This window comes from Thamnophis elegans, chromosome 4 (genome assembly GCF_009769535.1).
Source record: "Thamnophis elegans isolate rThaEle1 chromosome 4, rThaEle1.pri, whole genome shotgun sequence".
Classification (NCBI taxonomy): Eukaryota; Metazoa; Chordata; class Lepidosauria; order Squamata; family Colubridae; genus Thamnophis; species Thamnophis elegans.
The window spans coordinates 42693413-42713530 of record NC_045544.1 but is presented as its reverse complement, the minus strand read 5'-3'; the positions used below and the strand labels follow the sequence as shown (position 1 = coordinate 42713530).

General features: G+C 36.4%; 1 protein-coding gene across 3 annotated transcripts in view; it reads left to right on the top strand.

Annotated features, from left to right (window-relative positions):
- MED23 (mediator complex subunit 23) overlaps positions 1-15649 on the top strand; it is a 41845-nt gene extending 26196 nt beyond the window's left edge. For 2 of the 3 annotated variants that reach the window (XM_032216200.1, XM_032216199.1), the window contains 14 exons: positions 988-1162; positions 3114-3277; positions 3732-3856; positions 4724-4929; positions 5643-5823; positions 6506-6676; positions 7041-7257; positions 8957-9193; positions 10070-10235; positions 11010-11082; positions 11913-12127; positions 12385-12505; positions 13952-14083; positions 15043-15649. In XM_032216200.1, coding sequence (XP_032072091.1) covers positions 988-1162; positions 3114-3277; positions 3732-3856; positions 4724-4929; positions 5643-5823; positions 6506-6676; positions 7041-7257; positions 8957-9193; positions 10070-10235; positions 11010-11082; positions 11913-12127; positions 12385-12505; positions 13952-14083; positions 15043-15213 — 2354 coding nt within the window. In that variant the 3' untranslated portion in view covers positions 15214-15649. Of the gene's footprint in view, positions 1-987; positions 1163-3113; positions 3278-3731; positions 3857-4723; positions 4930-5642; positions 5824-6505; positions 6677-7040; positions 7258-8956; positions 9194-10069; positions 10236-11009; positions 11083-11912; positions 12128-12384; positions 12506-13923; positions 14084-15042 lie in introns of those variants that run through there. The other variant, XM_032216201.1, reaches the window with a different exon arrangement.
- Positions 15650-20118: the final 4469 nt, after the last annotated feature.

Genomic DNA, 20118 nt, shown 5'->3' with positions numbered 1-20118 from the left:
ATTTATCCCTTCAAAATCTAAGTCCGCCAGAGGCAATATTTATAATAATATAATTTATATTATATTATATTATATTATATTATATTATATTCATTTCTTTTAATTTCTGCCTCTCAGAAATTTCAGATAAAATATTTAAAACCTTGGAAACTGTAAATAATCTTGGTTGATAGTTTAGAGTGAGAATGATTGGCCAAGGTTAAGTTGTGACTGGATTTATTCATACATAATAGGCTATAATTTCAGAAGAATGATCTGTGGAATAAAATACAGTAAATGGAATTCCTACCTCAGTAACCACATTATTATATATAATTCACAATATTCATTTCACCTGCTAAATTAATTGTGCCATCAAGTCATTTTCATGATGATGTATCCTTAACCTGTTTCCCCCCCCAATTCTCCCAATGTATGGGTGTCAAATTCATGGCATCACGTTGCCATCTTGTGGTTTCACAACATTTTCCCCTCCACATCTGGCCTGCGAGCCGCCAATTTGACACCCCTGTCCCAATGGTACACTTATCACCCCTGTAATTGAGTCAGTCTTTAAATTATAGTTAAACATAATACATTTTGTCACATTTCAGTGTGTGAACACAACCAATTTTTTTTGTCTTAAATTGATATCTGAAGCTATACAACTATATTTTCTGGTTTTTCTTCAGATTCTATGAACCTTTAGCCTTTTACTAAAGATCTGCCCTTTGAATAGGTTCTTCTAAGCTTGTATGTAATGGAGTGGTGATTTAATAAACACTGTGATATTCTTATTTGTATAGTAATAATATGCCTGTAAAAATGGGCCTCCTACTTTTCTGGTCTTCTGTTAAGATTTTTCAATGTAGTGGTAGTATTTTACTGGAAAGAATATTGTGTTGAGAGTTGTTTGTACTATAAATGTGGATTTACATTCTGGGTGGATTTTGGCTTTCTCTTTATTTTTCACTAGAAAATAATTGGCAGGATTTATTTTCTTCTCAGGTCAACTGCTGCCTACAGTTTTTAAGTCTCATGCTTGGGGAATCTTGCATACCCTGTTGGAGATGTTCAGCTATCGCATGCACCACATCCAGCCTCATTACAGAGTCCAGCTACTTAGTAATCTTCATTCTCTAGCGGCCTTTCCACAGACCAATCAAAACCAGCTTCATTTATGGTAACAGTGTTTTCAGCAAATCATCATTTTTCCTTTAGAGACATTAAGATTGTTGGGAAATTATAGAAAAATAAAATGGAACAAAATCCAGACATTTAAGTTAATTTGTCCTGCAAATTTGTATGAAATTGGAGGGTTTTTTTTTGGGGGGGGGGGGGAATGATTGATAGCAGTCCATATAGTCTTGAAGGTGAGTGTGCCGGTTGACCACTGCCTATGAAATGGAGCTACCTTCCCTTTCATTAGATTTAGAAAGCATAAAGGATTCAGCGAGGAAGGTAGTTGTATTGCATAACTGAAAGTCAGCTTGGGTAATGTTCAGCACTTGCTTAGAGTTAAATGACGGTGAACAGCACTCAAAAGGGGTTGGGCTTTGTTCTCTTGTGGCTATGTAAGGATTTTAAGCTGGTTTCCTTTTTCACTCCACTCCTAGATTCTGCTATGCTTTCTACAGTTTTACAAATCAGAACAAACTTGAGAATGGTGGAGTTTGAATTTCTTCTCCAGCTCCCATGCTTTTTCATTTTATTGGGACTTGTGTAAAATTGAGTACTTAAAAAAGATGTGGGGAGTTGAAACATGGTTCACAGGACAAACCATAATAAGCTCATGTAAACAACACCAACCCATATTAATGATCAATTCAAAAGGCTATGCTTTATTGGAAAAGATTCACAATCTCATTTTGAGTTTTAGCAATTAATGATTTTAAGCATTCTGGATTCAGTGTAGTACATATACATTGAAATAATAACTGAGTTACCTGTGAACAGTACAATTGTGGTTTAATTGAGCCACAACTACTATTTTTAGTTGCAACTCCTGGTCAAGAACATAAACCTCAGTTGCAATTCTGGTTCCTGGTTTTAACATCCATTCCAATTTCATCTGGTGATTTAATTGAATAATAGGCTTAAGTTCCAAGGAAGGGTGTGAGGAGACAAGCAAATATTTTGTTTCCTTCTTCTGAACTGTGATTTAGCAAGCACTTATTTTGAGAAATAAACTTAGTCATTTAGATGCACGGAAATATTCTGGATTTCCTTCATTAACATAGCCCAGAGGTCAGCAACCTTAAACTCTCAAAGAGCCACAAAGGTCCTAAACGAAAGCCCTCTCCCCTGTTCAATTCTGGAGCCGATTGGAAGTCCAGTTACCTCATCATAGAGTCTCCTCCTAGTGCGGCCTCCTTTTTCCTCTGCTGACTGGAAGTCTGGTTCCCCCACCATAGAGTTGCCTAGTGTGGCATCCTTTTTCCTCTACCTGTCCTAACCAAAAGCCTTATCAATGGTGGCACCCACTGGTGACAAGGAGCCACAGCAGAGGCATGAAAGAGCCACATGTTGCTGTTGCTGACCCTGAGATAGCCCTTGGGTTTGGGGGTTGGTTATTATAAGGGGTGGCCTTTGTTTTTGGGATGAGATAGAATCAACTTTCCATTTCATCTTCAGTGCAGCTCTGTCTTGGGGATGATTGCTTTATTGTTTGATAAATTGCTCCTTTCCTTTCATCTGACCCTGCAGATTAAAAAACATATCCCTGAATTAAATCTGGGGTGTTTCAAGAAAAATGTATCTGAAATGAATTAGCTTGTAATTTTAGTTAGAAGTTAAAATATTTACTGTTGTCTCCAGTTGAAGACTAGATTTTACTTGCAGCATTTCTGTCACACTAAGCTATATGAAATATGCATGTATATCCTCAAAATACTAGGCGATAATAAAAAAATAAGGTTACAATTCCAAATAGTGCTGGATTGATTACATCTCCTGTTTATTTCTTTGATGTAATGGCCTTCAGGAATACATGCTTTCCACCAATCTGTAATTTGACCACGTGGGAAATGTGGCTTGTGTACATTTAGAATTCAATTCATTGAATTCTAGGTGTTTTCTACTTCAATTTTCTGTAATTAGCCTAACATATCCTGAAGAGTGTCTTCTTTTTATAGTGTGGAAAGCACAGCCCTGCGGCTGATTACTGCCTTAGGCAGCTCTGAAGTCCAGCCACAATTTACTCGATTCCTTAATGAGCCCAAAACCGTTCTTTCAGCTGAATCGGAGGAACTTAACAGAGCACTCATTTTGACTCTAGCAAGAGCAACGCACGTCACAGGTAACAATTTCAGATTGTCATAGATTCTGCTTTGGAACTAGAAATGGTTAGAACTGTGTTAATTTTTTTAAGTATCTTAAATATTATTGTTCTTGATTTACCTATACTGTTAGACTTCTAAAATTGTACATGCAGATGTTTTATCTTGCGATATGTAGTGTAGGATAATAATACCATTTAGAAATTGTATGAAGTGCCTTCCCTTTGCAGCAACTTCAGGAATAAGTTGCTTGATCAGTGTAGTTCTGACTACAGTAACCATGTGACAGCATTAGGACTTGGACTATTCACAGATTGAGTAATCATTTAACGAAGCTTAGCAGCAGAAATGAAGAATGGTGACTAAGTAACTGAAGGAGTGCAAACAAAATTAGTATAGAATGATAGTAGTGTAATCCAGCTGTGTTTGCTTTCATTTTATGAATAGTCTGTTGTGTTTATCTTTCTGTTTTAGATTTTTTCACAGGTTCAGATTCCATACAGGGGACTTGGTGCAAAGATATCCTACAGACTATCATGAGCTTTACACCCCATAACTGGGCAACCCATACTTTGAGTTGTTTCCCAGCTCCACTCCAGGTAATAGTTTAACTTAAATCAGTCTTTCTCAATCTTGGCAAGTTTAAGACATTTGGACCTCAACTCTCAGATTCCCCAGCCAATTCTGAGAATTGGAAGTTCACATATTTTAAGTCTGCAAACGTTGAGAAGCATTGGGATCAATAATCTATGTCATGAAAGAGGGTAAAGATATACTTGTGTAAAATTTGCTTACAGCTAAATATTGTTCTCATCTGTTGTGTTTGGTTTTCTGTTTCTTGCTCCATTTCAACATTAACCTCATATTTTAGAAATCTCTACAAAAACTCATTCCTTTGTTACAAAATTAGCTTTATAAAAATGCTCTATTGTCATTACCTTTGAATTCCATTACAAAGTTTAATAAGGTTCAGTCTCATAATTATAAGAGGCAATCATATAATCTTATAAGTTTGAATCTTATAATTGCACTGAATTGTAATATTAATATCATCTTCAGGTGCTCCAGTTCAGACAATTGCTTAAAGAAAAGATATGATGGGTTTTGTATATTACTGTTGTGTAGAGCGCTTCTTAATTTTAAATGTTTTAACTCATTTAGAGTTTTAAAACACATACACATGCACACAAACACACAAAATGATGGATTATATTCCATAAGTCAGCATTGACTCTTAGAGGATGTCAGCTTTATGTTTATCTTTGTCTGTCAAGTTGAAAGTTGGAATTAAATTGTCCAAAATAAAATTTGGTAAAATTGTGCCATAGATAGTAAGGAGATTTGGCCATAATTTAGGACCCTAGTAGGAAAATTGAATTATGAAAGTGGAGTGACCTCACAAAATCTAATACATTTTAGATAAAAATGAAGTTTGTTTTAGTGACTACTAACTTGTTTTATTTCAGGCATTCTTCAAACAGAACAATGTGCCTCAAGAGAGCCGGTTTAACCTTAAAAAAAATGTGGAAGAGGAATATCGAAAGTGGAAATCCATGTCAATTGAAAATGATATCATCACCCATTTTTCTATGCAAGGCTCCCCTCCTCTCTTCCTTTGTCTCCTCTGGAAAATGCTCTTAGAAACCGATCACATTAACCAGATAGGTTATCGGTATGTTTTAAAAGATTTGATTATTATTTATACCATAGCACCATAAAGCAAAATGGAACCACATTTGGGACGCTGTAAACCTAGAGAACATTTTGTGCATAGTGGCCATTCATTTGAAATAACACCTATTGTGTTTTCTAAAGTTTGCAATAATATTGGGTTGCACAGGAACAAGTTTGGGCTGCGCTTTTCTTGTAATGCATTACAGGTAGCCCTCAACTTACAAGGATTCATTTAGTGACTTCTCAAAGTTACAGTGGCACTGAAAAAAGTGACTTATTACCAATTTTCATATTTACAACCGCTGCATCACCATAGTCCTATGATCAAAATTTGGCCAATTGGTATTTATTTTAACATTGTTTATTAGATTATAGAATAAAATACAAAAATATGAAAGCAAATAAAGCAAGCCACTTTTATAACTGGTACTACAGAACAACACAAAGGTGCTTCTGCCAACAGCCTTGAAAAAAATCCATTTAGAAGTCAAAGAATCTAAATTTCCCTCTCCATTCTACAATATTGTTTCATCAAATCTGTTTCCTGCATTTTCAATATGTAGAACCTTCCAAAAGGGGGACTTTGAAAACTCTTTGCTTGATAACATGGCCTTTTTTTTGGGGGGGGGGAGGGACGGAGGAAGGGAAGAGAAGGAAATTTGTTTTCATATTATTTGATTAATGCCTTTGTACTTCTCTCTCCTATTTTAGAGTACTAGAAAGAATTGGAGCTAGAGCCCTGGTTGCTCATGTTAGGACATTTGCAGATTTCCTGGTCTATGAATTTTCTACCTCAGCTGGAGGCCAGCAGCTCAACAAATGCATTGAAATTCTGAATGACATGGTGTGGAAGTACAACATTGTGACATTGGATCGGTTGATACTGTGTTTGGTAAGGAATGCTGAGACAGAAGTTGCCATTATCTGTTCTGAAATTTATCAGAGATCATGACCGCAGTATTGTGTCAATTGCTTTCAGGGACTTGGCAAAATTTCGTGAATCGAAAACACGCTGCTAAAATGTCATTGATTTAAAATGGGAAAGGGGATCTTAATGTTAATCATGGAACAATAGACATTCTGAGATAAGCTGATAAGAACCAGTTGAGTCAAAGCAATACGGCAATTAAAATTTTTGGTAACAGAGTCACAGAGGCTTCTATAAGTCTTGGTTTCTTCACCTCACTTCCTCAACTAGATATGAAAGGTGCTGGTGAATTGTAACATATTTTTATACATGATCATGGAAAGATTGAAATTAGTTCAAGTATTAATGTCAGTGGATTATCATGTCCTGTAGAGAAGGCTGCTTGATTCTTTGAATGGTATTGAAAAAATAATTATAGAATTTCTTTCAACCACTATAAAGTGCATTCTTAAGAAATCAAGCTTTCTTGTTTTAGACTCAAATTGGGAAATTTCAAAGTGGGAAATTTCATATTTGACTGGGTTTCGTTTTTGTTTTTTTTACTTGAGCTACTCCAGAGAAATTAGAAATATTCTTGTAGGTATTTTGTAGCGCTGTCTTGTTAGTTCAACTTTGATTCATTTTTAAATTGTTATCATTATTTAAGGCAATGCGCAGCCATGAAGGCAATGAAGCTCAAGTATGCTATTTCATTATTCAATTGCTCCTACTGAAACCCAATGACTTCCGAAACAGAGTGAGTGATTTTGTGAAGGAGAACTCTCCTGAGCATTGGCTACAGAATGACTGGCATACGAAGCATATGAGCTATCACAAGGTACTTCTGGTTTGTTGTCTTAATTCCCCTAAATAGCAATGCTTCTATAACAAACAAATACACAACCGTGGCAGAAGATCGTCTTGAAGTAATAACTAGGATTGATGTACCATTTTTGTAGTAGTTTTTGTTGAGGGCTATTGATGTCTGGCTGGGGAATTCTGGGCCTTAAAGTTGCCAAGTTTGGACACCTCTGATCAAGATGTTTTGTAAAGTCAACTTGTGCCAGATATTTTTCCATTAAAATCTGGATGTAAAGTATAAGAGGGAAAACATTCAAATGTGGAAAGAAAATAGAACATCAGTAATGAAAGCTTATTAAACCAAGACAAATTAAACTAATGTAATTTCCTCCCCCCCTCAGAAATACCCTGAAAAGCTGTACTTTGAAGGGCTAGCAGAGCAAGTCAATCCTCCTGTTCAAATCCAGCCACAGTATTTACCAATTTATTTTGGGAACGTTTGCCTCCGCTTCCTGCCAGTGTTTGACATTGTGATTCACAGATTTCTGGAGCTTCTACCAGTATCCAAATCCTTGGAGACTCTTCTAGATCACTTAGGTGGCTTGTACAAATTCCATGGTGAGTTGTAACAGAAGTTGTTTCATTGCTGTAATATTACTGGATTGATAATAATAAATGTTTATTTATCGATTGATAATGAATGTCCTTTGTAACTAAATTTTCTATTTATTTCATGATGTATCCGAGTCTTATATCAACTCTGTTGATTGTGTTTGTCTTAAAAATGTGGTAGAGAAGTAATTGCATTGTCAGACTTGCTGCTAGAAAACTATTTCTAAGAAAGAATAGACACTGCAGACAGACAAGCTTGTAAAGAAGAATTGGGTCTGGCTATGTTAATCAATGGCAGTGTAGCAAGTCTGAGAAATAGGCCCTCATTAAAAATACTCAGGCATGGGTTGAATAGATCAATTAAGGGAGAGCTATCCTTTCTATTCAAGAAAAAGAGAATGCTTGATTTCTGTTGAACATGGTAGAAGCATCAAATCTCTTGAAGTTGTAGGAAACAGGTGATTATCTTTCAATAATATGTTTAAGTAGATAAATGTGTCGCTGCATTGTGTACATTTTAATCGTAATAGCATGAACATACCTGTGCCCTCTCTTCCCTCTTTCAGATAACCCTTTTTCTTTAAAAAAAAATTCTCCATGGTTTAAAATATTCGGATTAGGTGATCCAACAGCTTGAATTTTAGATCCATGCAAATTGGATTAAGTTGACAGAATTTATTATGCAAAACATAAATGCTAAATGAATTTGTTATCCTTTAAGTTACAAGAATTTTATCAAAGACTGAGTAAAAGATGCATGGAAACCAAATTAAATTGTTAATTTTGTTAAGTCCTAAGAGCTAGAGCTTTCATATGGTGCACTTCTAACAGTATATACGTAGGTCACAAGAAAGCAAACATATAATCTTAGTGGTTATTACAAAATGACTATATGTAGCCTTGGATTGATTCTGTTCAGCATTGTTTAAGAAGTGTTTACAATTGGAAATTATTTTACCAAATGGGCTGTCTAAGCAAGTCTTTTCAACTCAATACTCTTTTTCATCAGAATTTTATGACTGAGTGATTTTTGCGTCACCGGAATCAGTCACCAAAGTTTTTAATTCTATCAGAGAATCAAGTCCCTGCAACAACTTCAAACAATTTGCCATGATTTGTGTGACTTCAATCTTCTAATAATCTATAAATCACGAGAAAGAATTTTTGTAACCAATAGAGGCGAATATTTGTAACTCAGGGTTGAAATGAGAGGTCCTTGGTGCTCTCACAGTTTGCTTGTTTTCTTGCAGACATTTAATTACCTTAACTAGGTAACATCATCAGTGCTAGAATTTTGTAAGGAACTCCATGAAACTTTTTCTGTATTACTTTCATTGCTATTTTTATTTGTGGGTGAAGAATAAATTTAGATTTCAGCTGGTCTTTTCCTCATGACGGGAGCATGTCTAGGCTATACATGTACAAAGATGATAACAAAGGAATATATATGAAGCCCAAACATTTGCTAAATAAGATTCCCATGACTGGGAATGGCGCTTCAATGTCCTTACTTCTTCTGTAACTGGCAAACTATACTAAATTATGCAAATCTGGGGGAGGGGAGGCGAAAAAAGAATAGCATGCAGTGTGTATAATTTGAACAAAGCACAGCTCATTTTCTTGGTATATACATACAGTTTATGATAGTCTCAATTGTAAAAAGTGCAAATGCAACTGTTTAGGGTGGGTTTTGTTTTTTTGGCAGATCGGCCAGTGACCTACCTCTACAACACCCTTCACTACTATGAGGGACATCTCCGAGAGCGAACCAACCTCAAACGGAAGCTTGTCCATGCCATCATTGGTTCCCTAAAAGACAACCGGCCATTAGGGTGGTGTTTAAGTGATACTTATCTTAAATGCGCTATGAATCCACGAGAAGATAACCCATGGGTCCCTGATGATATGTACTACTGCAAACTAATTGGGAGGCTGGTGGATAATATCCTTTCTAAAATAATGAATGAATGAATGAATGAATGTATGTATGTATGTATAGAGAATCAGAATATAGAACGTTGATTATGCTCATTAAACTAGCTGCACTGTTATTTCTGTAGCATTCAGTTATTAATAGTTCTCTGTCAGTTGCATAATGACTGCAAAATGAGAACAATATACAGGATGTGCAATTTCAATTTTTTGCCTCATCAGTGCTTACTAGGAAATCACTCCCACTAAAGATAAGGACAATTGGCTTCCTAACAGATTGGTTTATTTTAGTAGGTAAGCTAAATTTTAAAAAACAAAAAAGAGCAAAGCATCAGTTATCATTTATCTAGTTTAATTTTTAATTTTGGAGTTTATTAAGAATATAACAGCATATTATGTTCTTTGGTAGGAACTACTAACATATGCTTATGGTATGTACATAATTATTAAAGCTGGTCAGAGCAGTTGAAAAGTGGTTTGCAAATGGGAATGAACCTGCCTTCTTCAAGCAACAGAGCATCCTTTAGAAAGTTTGTGGCTGCTTGAAAGGTTCTCCACAATTGTGTGTTTGTGCGTACGCATGTACAGCCTTTTTATTTTGCTGGCTGAAGAGTTCTCTCGACATGCCACAGCTTTCATGCTTCAAGGGTGGGTGCTTTATAAAGCACCTCCTGTTGAGTACTTGGCACCGTCCTGTGACAGAGCTGAGTGATGCTTCCATGAGCCAATATAAGATGTCAGCTGAGCCAACTAACAGCTGATTGGTCCATCCTTCCTCCTCACCAAGTGATGATCCTGCCAGGAAGCAGCTGTTGGGTTTATGGCATCATGTTTCAATGCTTGTTTCCTATAAAACACAATAGTTTACTAGCTTAACTGCAATTACCGATGGCTGGTAAATCCTCCAGTCCATTCCCAAACTGCGATTGGCGGTTCAATGAATTTCCTAATCCAGCTGCCCATGCCCTCCATGTGACCTGTGTTGAACTTATGGCCTTGGCTGTTCCAGGGAAGGATGTAGGCAATGACCTTCTGAATGTTGTCTTGAAAAGGTATGTAGAACTGGTTTTTTTTTTTAGAAATGATCCCAGGATTATAGAGCTAGAACATAAATTGTTATCAATACAATACAATACAATACAATAGCAGAATTGGAAGTTACCTTGGAGGTCTTCTAGTCCAACCCCCTGCCTAGGCAGGAAACCCTATACGGTTCCAGACAAATGGCTATCCAACATCATCTTAAAGACTTCCAGCGTTGGGGCATTCACAACTTCTGGAGGCAAGCTGTTCCAGTTTATTATGATCAAAGGAAGAAAAGTTATTGAAATTTATTTAGTTGATCTGGTCCTTAAAAGTATAGGTCGTCCTCAACTTACAACTATTTGTTTAATGATCATTCAAAGTTATAACAGCACTGAAAAAAAAAGTGGCTTATGACCATTTTTCACACTTATAACCATTGCAGCATTTCCATCCTCATGCATTCAGAATCTGGATGCTTGGCAATTAATTAGCATTGATGACAGTTGCAGTGACCTGGAGCCATCTGATCCATCTTTCACGACCTTCTGACAAGCAAAGTCAATGGAAAGCCAGATTCACTTTACAAATGTGTTACTAACTAAACAGCAGCAGCAATTCACTTAACAGCTGTGGCAAGAAAGGTCAAAAATTGGGGGGGGGGGTTTCTGTCTCACTTAGCAACAAATATTTTGCACTCAATCATAGTCATAAGTGGAGGACTACCTGTATACATAGTTTTAATGTCCCTATGCCAGAATCCAGAGTACCAAAACAGTTTTTTTCTCTTACTTCCCTAACAGTCAGCCTCTGGTGCCCAGAGAAAATATCACTGCCTGGATGAATGCAATTGGGTTAGTTATCACCGCCTTGCCTGTAAGTTACCTGGGGTTTAAAGTTCTAATTAAAAGATGAGAAAGGCAACCTAAGATTAGGTGCAAAAGTTCCAATTCCTATACATGAGGAATAATTACGAATTAGAACATGCTGGGGTTTTTTACATGGTGGTGTTTTTTTTTTTTGTTGGTTTACTTTTTTGAAAGTTTGTACAACCTTTTGAATGTGAAGAATTAAAGTCATCTTCTAGAGATTAGAAACCCAGCCTTTTCAAGGACATACCTTTTGTGTCAGAGGTAGATTACATGTCCTCATCGTCTTTTGAGAGAAATAAATCCCCCCCCCTTTTTTAATCACGAATACATAATGATCATACATTTGGGTCCTCGCAGCAGATACAAAGTAAGGATAGGATAAAGAAAAGGCAAGCATTTCTGTCATATATTATGAGGTCTATCTGGTGACATGCACACTCATTCTATTAACAATTGTTAAGCATTAGACTGTATCTGAAGTACGCAGAACGCTTTCAATCTTGTAAAGGACAGCATTCCAAGAACTGTTGTTTGAAGATGTAATATAATTCCACCTGGCTGTACTATTTCCTACATCTGTAGTTTATACCCACCTGGTTCTTCCCACAGGATTCCACTCCTTTTCTTGGTTTCTGAATCTTTGCATTACTAGAAAACTGTAAAATTGTGAGCTAGAAGGGGCTGACAGTAAGGTTCCACATAGTATGTGGGAATGATGTCTCCCATGTCATAGCTTGAAACCATATCTTGTGATTGAGGTTTCTATTTTAGGTTATACATGTGCTAGCTGAAAGCTCTCTAATCTTTGTTGTGGGGCTGGTTTTGTTTTCCAAGGAGCCCTACTGGATTGTCCTCCATGAACGGATTGTGAGTGTTATCAACAGTCCTAGTTTGACTTCAGAAACTGAATGGGTTGGGTATCCATTCCAGCTGTTTGACTTCACGGCTTGTCACCAGTCTTACTCCGAGATGTGCTGTAGCTACACATTAGCCTTGGCACATGCTGTATGGCACCATTCGAGCATTGGTCAGCTTTCCCTCATTCCAAAGTAGGTATTAATGGCTGAAATGTGCAATTGATGCCTATCATCTTCGGTAGTTTGCATATGCTGTAGATAGATGACATATTCATATCAAGCTCCTATTAAATAGCACTTATAGTCACATTTAATTATTTGTATCTATTGCTATTAGTAATAATTAAGTCTTGATAGAATTTAGGAGCTTTCAAAATATATAATCTTCACTATTTTCAATTACTTTCCTTTTTGAGGATTTAATTATTATACCTTATGAAATATTACAGGTTTCTCACTGAAGTGTTGATTCCAATAGTTAAGACTGAATTCCAGCTCCTTTATGTCTATCATCTTGTTGGGCCATTTCTACAACGGTTCCAGCAAGAGAGGACAAGATGCATGCTAGAGGTAGGTATACACACACACACACTACATACACACACACACACACTACATACACAAATAGCTGCAATGTTTAGATTTTGCAAAAGAATGGGTCAGAAATGTTCTGAATTGGGCAAAAGTTCCTTTTCCGAAGGGAAGTTTCGGGCAAACATACGAGATTGTTTTTATAATCTTCCAAGTAGAATGGACTTGGTGAAGAAGTATTTGTATTCTTTCACTGGCATTTCTGCAGGTTTTTTTTTCCTGTGGTGGACTTCAGCTGTTTCTGCTTCTTTAATAAAATTAAACACTGATTTCTACTATGAAATTAAGAGCAGTCCATATTACTTAAATAAACTTAGGATATCTTAGGGGTCTCCTTTGTTTTTGCTATCATGTATTGCTAATTTAGTGACTTCGTATTGCAAGAGGGCTACCCATTTCTCCCAGAAATTGGCAGAGAAGCCCAAAGGCAGTTTGCATCAAAAGTAAAATAAAAGAAAAAAACAGGACCTTTGATTTCAGCATTCATTATCTGGTTTCTTCAAACATAACAAAAAAAAATTTTTTTAAATAAATTATCAAGGACATTCTGGGTGTCAAAAAATTCATTACACTTCAGCATAGATAGCTAAACATAGCTGATTTCAAGCTCTCTCTGAAAGCAGGGAGAAATTTTTGTATGGATTTTTACCTCAGCATTCAATAGCTAGCCAGCTGAGAATGCACAAAATACTTGCTTAGTTGTTTTTTACCATGTTCATAATAAAGCATTTTCACCTAAATATTCTTTATGGATATACATTGCTATAAAGAGATTTCATTTCCAAGACGAAAAACATACATTTTGGTTTTGCTGCAGGTAGTTTTTTAAATCATCCAACCATTTTGATAATAACTTTCTAATACAGAATGTTGATCTTTTATGGAATTATTATATCAGTACAATTGATAACATATTTCTGAACAACCACCCTTCCTTTAAATTTCCATGGGTTTACAGTAGTATGGTCTTACAGCTAATATTTTGATTATGTGACAAAATATGGTTTGTAATCTTTATCCACAAATATTCTCTTAATAGTAGCAATCCAATATACTTTATCCAAAACATTTAGTTATGTATGCACTCTTATGAAAATCCACCTGATAGCTGATATTTGACATATTATTAATAGTATTTTTGCATATAGAAGTCATTATGTTTTTCCTCTTCACTGATTACTTTATTATCATGTTCTTCCTTTTACTCCCTTACTTGGGATATAAATACTAAATGTTTTATTATTTTTATTGTTGTCAATTTCTTAATCAGTTTTACAGAAAGGACTGAAAAACTTAGAAAATAACATAAATGTTAATTTTATAATATGAATGTTGGAATTTAAAAATAAATCAAATTTGAACTGACCCAACATGGAAAAAATATTACGTGTTTTCAGCACAGCTTGTGTTTGTATCTGGCAATAGATTGGAGTAGCTTTTTATGAAATGCTTCTGGAAGTGGATCAATGCAACATGCATCTCAGCTATATGGATCCAATCTGTGATTTTCTATACCATGTGAAGTATATGTTTACCGGAGACAGTGTGAAGGACCAAGTAAGTGGATTTCTGACAAGAAATAGCACTTTGGAGTAGAATTGAAGTTCAATTCATTTTCCCATCTGAAAATTCCACAGAAGAAGGCCTGGCCTGTGAATAAGAAGAAACCAACTATAGATTTTTCCTCTCTTATGAGTTATGAGTTATGAGTTTATTATTTATAGGCCGCCCTTTTCCCTGAGGGGACTCAGGGCGGCTTACAATTTATAGGGAAGGGGGGGGGTACAAGACAATGAAACAATAAACATGAAAACAGTGCAAGTAAAAATAAAACACAACATTCATCATTCGGGTGGGGGCAGGTTACGATCTTTATCCCCAGGCCTGACAGGATAGCCAGGTCTTGAGGGCTGTGCGGAAGGTCTGGAGGGTGGTGAGGGTACGAATCTCCACGGGGAGATCGTTCCAGAGGGTCGGAGCTACTACTGAAAAGGTTTTTCTTCAGGTTTTATACAGAAAAGAAATATTAAGACACTTTAAATCAAGCTTTTAACACTTTTTAATGTAACCCTTTTAACGTCAGTAGGACACTTTAATAAGAATTAGTGTTAATGACTTTTGGAAGACTCCCTACTATCATCTTCACTATATTGCCATTACTGCTTCAGACTAGAAACCAGCTTAAATTGGAAATGAGATAGGACTGCTGTTTGAGAACTGAAATAAATGTCTTAGGGAATAAATGCACAATGGCGGTTTTGGAAGTGGGATGGATCTTTGCATTTTATAATTTGTTAGACATTCTTAATCTTTGTTTCTCTGCCCCCATTTTAAATATAGAATTGTAGCCTTTGGATTTTATATTTGTCTATTATTGCCATCCTGATGCCTTAGAGATCTAATAAATACCTAAAACCCTGAGCCTTCAAGGTCAAACAGGATGAAAACCAAGCGAATGCTAATAAATTGCATAATTTATAGTGACATTTCTTTCACCTTTTTTCTTTTTATTAAAGGTTGAGAAAATCATTTGCAATTTAAGGCCAGCTTTGAAACTTCGCCTGCGTTTCATACACATCAGCAAAATGGAGGCAGCTTCTGTTCCTCAACAGTCAATCAGCAACATTTCTCCAGCCCCTCAGCCCAATCAGGTCCCAGTAAATGTTGCTTTGCCAGTTTCACAATAGAATAAAGGATGGAGCTCTGGGGACTTTTAATTTTACCCAGGATGAAACACCACTCAGTAATGCCTGCAGAATCATTCCCATTATATTCTTCCTGATCATATATTTGCTGCTTTTTTTGCTGCTCAGAAGAACTCTAAGCAAAGGGAACTCTTAAGGATTATGGAAAGAGCAAATTGCTTCAGTAACCATTCTACCCATTTTTGCTTATTTTTCTTAATCGGCATTTAAATTATTTTTTTCATCAGTAAATCAGCATTTAAACATTTTCAAACCTATTAAAAAAAATAGGACATTCGTTTTACAGCTACTTTTGGAAAAAGTCATGACACTCAAAAAAAAATATCGGAATTCTCAATTTAATTTGATAGGAAATGTAATCAACCAAAAATGAAGAATTATGAAATAAGTTTGTAATGGTCACCAGCAATGCTACAGAAAGTAAGATAATAAAAATATTAATTCAAACTGTAAGTAATATATTCAGTTCATTCAGCAGGCTACTGACTTATGAATTGTAATTATGTCTAAAATCTGTATATTTCTGCAAGTTGTGAGTACTTAAATTTCCAGTGTTTGTATTTAGTAAACTTTATTTTGGCTTTGTATTTATATTTTTGGTTGAATTTTCTACTTTACTGAAGTCCTAATATAGGGGTGCATTCTATAGGGAAAGTTATGATTTGACAGCTGTTATTTGTAAAATATTGCTGATGTTAGATAGAATTTGGAAAAAAAGGATTTAATAAATACATTTTGCAACTGATAGTATTTTCATTAGAATTATTTAATATCAGTGCTGCTTACCTTTGTTTCCCAAATGCTGCAGAATTGCATTTCCCCAAATTATTAATTGGAATACACAAATTCAGAAGGTTATATTGTTTTTATAAAATCTCATCTTCCAATGAAACATAAGGGATGGATATTTTTCTCCACAGCACATTGACATTTATCTAAACGTATGTAATAAGGAAATCCCTCTTAAGTTTATATTGTATTTTATGCTACATTTTTAGAGTAAATGCTAAACAGTTGACCTCAAACACCATCTGTAGTACGGTGAAGAATAACAAGTTTAATTATCCACTTATTTAGATGTATTAAAAATGAACTGATTTAGTCCCCGTATCAGGGGACACAGCAACACCAACTTAGAACCTTCTGTGTGAATCTTCAAAACATGTCTATTGTTACAGCTGAGCTGTTGTGGTGTTTATTTCCTTTAGTGCTTTGCTATAAGCTTGGTTGCACTCCATTACATATCCAGAGCTTATAGTAACCTTGTGAAAACAAAGGCCAGTTTCATTCTGATTCTAACAGGGCTATTCAAACAGCATTCAGAACTGGTGAAAGTATAACAGACATACCGTATTTTTTGGAGTATAAGCCACACCTCCCCCCCCCCCCTAAAAGAGTGTGGAAATGTTGGTGCATCTTATACACCAAATGCAGCCATTTTTGGCCTCCCGAACACCGCCCCTGCATCCCATTTTTGCAAAAGTGGGCCAATTTTGCAAAAATTGAGACGTTTTTGCCTTCCCCAGCCCGCAGAAGCTGGGATGCAGGCTTCAGCAGGGCTGGGGGAAGGCAAAAATGGCCCAATTTTTGCAAAAAATGGGTGAAAAATGGGTCATTTTTCACAAAAACTGAGCCATTTTTGCCTTCCCCCAGGCCCCAGAAGCAATTTTCAGGCTTCAGCAGGGCCAGGGGAAGACAAAAATTCCCCCGTTTTTGCGAAAAATGGCCCATTTTCTGCCCGTTTTGCCTTCCCCCAGTCCTATTGAAGCCTGCAGAGTGCTCCTGGGGGCCGGGGAGGACAAAAACTTTTTTTTCTTACATAGCTCTTTGAAATCTTAGTGCGTCTTATACACTGGGGTCTTATAGTCAAAAAAAGTATTTAATTTGGATTTCTGCACTGAGAGGGATTGAAATTAGTGGTCAAAATAGTTCCTTCCAACTTGTGGTTCTGGAACATAAAATCTTGGGGTCACAAGGAATGTGGCTTCAGTACTAATAGATGGGATAAATTAGCATCCCATTTTATTCTCTTCAAGAAAAGCTTCTGAACTTCTCTCAGTTGTCTTCATTTATTCTTGTGTTTTGTTCCTTTGGACTGAACTCTCCTATCACTAAGACTTTCCTTGATGCTTACAAAAATAAATATTTAAGAACACATACTGTAGGTAAAATAATGCATATGTCATATTCAAAAATAGTTATTCTATTTGTTTTACAAAGTGCAACATAGAGGCCTTTCTCAGTCATTCATTCCTCCAGGGATATGGGTACCCATAGCCGGAGTCTGCAGAGGGTCCATGCCATCAATGTCAAAGTGGAACTGAATCGGCCTCTCCTTCCTGAAGATGGAAACAGGGCTTTTGTTTAAAAGCTGTGCCTTCTTTGAAGAACTTTAAAATACTAAAATGACAATTTTTTTCCTTTACACAAACCAGCACTAGAAGTTTTTTGTATTTGACTGAATTCCTGCTTGTAAACTTTCTGTTTTCCCCTTGTTTAAAAACTTGGCATGTACTTACTTGGCCCATCAATATGCAAACGTTTCTGCCATCATTTTCTCAATTCCAAGTTTATCTGCCTCTGACACAAAACAGCATTTGACTCCAAGAGAAGTCACAAGGATAGTTTTTTAAAAAAGTGAAATACAGGATGCATGAATGACTTTTTTCACCTGTATCTCAAACTAATATTGATAGTTACTACTGTATTTTTCAGATTATCACATCTTTTTCCCTCAAAAAAAAAAAAAGGCTGAAAATTTTTGGTCTCCTGAAACCCTGCCCCCTTTGCAAAAATGGCTGTGCATAGCCTTTAGGAGGCCGCCAGAGTGCTTCTGGGGACTAGGGAAGGCAAAAATGAGCAAAAAAACAGGCCTTTCCCCCCCCCAGCCCCCAGAAGCACTTTACAAGCCTCCTAAAGGCTATGCATGCCCCTTTTTTTGACAAATACGAGCCCGTTTTTGGGAGGTCTGCAGAGTGCAAAAACTTTTTTTATTTGCCTCTTCAAAATCTTGGTGTGTCTTATACTCTGAAAAATATGGTAGTTTTCCTGTTCCTCTGTCCCAGAAGGGTGAATTCCGCCCTCAGCATGTTCACATATTCTCCAGAACAGTTCCTGTGTCAATAAAGAGAATATTTTCAGCTTAGGGCTAAAATGAGAGATCCATGGTGCTCTCTGAGCTTGGTTGTTTCATCACCCAAACTGATAATGCATTGGTGATGCTACCTAGTTTGGATAATGAAATGTCTGAAAGAAAACGTCTTTGAATATGATAGTGATACGGGGCAGAGGGGAGTTAAAATAGAGATAGAAATAAGAAGAGAATAATAGCATATACTGTATATATTAACATTTTAAGATATATGAAAGAATAAGGAGGTTTGGGAACTGAAGGGTGGTAGTAAGGGTATATGTTCCGATCCCCCCTTCTTCGCTCTTTCACAAACGGCAGTCAGACAGACTTAAAAGGAAATAACTTTATCAGTCCTCGGCTCAGACTAGCTGCGAACCCAAAATATACATAAATAAAGTCTCTGGCAAGAAGATAACAAAGATCTCTTACGGCAAAACCAGGTGTACAGAAAGAAAGCAAATCACTTCTCCAAGTGTCTCTTTGAATCAGGGTTACAGAAAGCAAATCACTTATCCAAGTGCCTCTCACAAACAAACCACGAACGATGAACCACGAACGAACGACGAACGTTGACTTCTGCAACCAGGGCGTGGCACCATCAGTCCTTTTATCTCCAGAAGATCACACTAACGAGCCTCAGCTGCATTGTTATTCCTGCATCCCGACTCAACTCACAGCAAACTTCTGCTGAGTCACAACAGGTATGTGTAAATAATACAAAATAATGAAAATGAAATGTAATAACTATGAGTAACAATATTATGCTTATTTGTTTTGAAATGTATGATACCCAGGTATCACACCATTCCCACATTGATATGTATAAATAACATAAAACAAAATAAAACCTGATATTTAAAAAAATGTGTGAAAGAAAACAAGCTCAGAGAGCACTAAGGACCCCCTCAGTTCTTGTATTCTCTGTGTTGCTGTTACAGGTGGTTATAAGAGTATCTTGCAATCCCACACTGTCTATAGAAGAGGAATTCCTTTTGCTGGCAAACTAGAACTACACAGAACTAATCTCTTCAAAAGTTAGAGAGAAAAAATAAACTAGCAATTTCCCAGGACAGGGTATTTTCTTGGTCATGGGCAGAGCTACAAACTCCTCTGACATTATGTCTATGGAGATTCTCAATCATCCAGGTCATGGTTGTCCCAAAGGTGCTTTTTTCAAGAGGCAGCTGGACTTCCTTCGTTTTCTTTCTCTCCTCTGACATTAGTTTTTATAGGAAACAAGATGTCTTTTCCCTCATTTTGGCCTCTGCCCTGGTCTAGGGAGGAAGCGTTGCTGCAAACTGGGCCATTTTTTTATCATGCTTAGACCATCCTGACTGATTTTCCACAGCTTTCTTTCACTTTATTGTGCTTTTCCTTGGCTTTCATCCACCTTTTTGAGAGCTCACAGCCGATTTTTGAACACTATGGAAACAGCCCATTGTCTATACTTTGGCATTTCATTTTAAGCTCCAGGAATCTGTGGCATTCCTTGGAAAGTTAGTGGAGAGATCCTTGATGGAAAGATTGTGTTGTGAACTCTCTAAGGACCCAGTGGCTCTTTATATGTTATTTTACATAGGATGAGGCTCTTTACATCTGAGTCACATTCTCTGAATTTAAAGCTGCACCTTAGAGTGTAGGGAGAAATGGTTGCATTTATTCACATTTCATTAATTCATAAGTAGGTATTAGGGCATGTCATTAAAGCCAAGTCAAAATCTTAGTGCACTTTCTTAAAAAATTGTCCAGTTTAA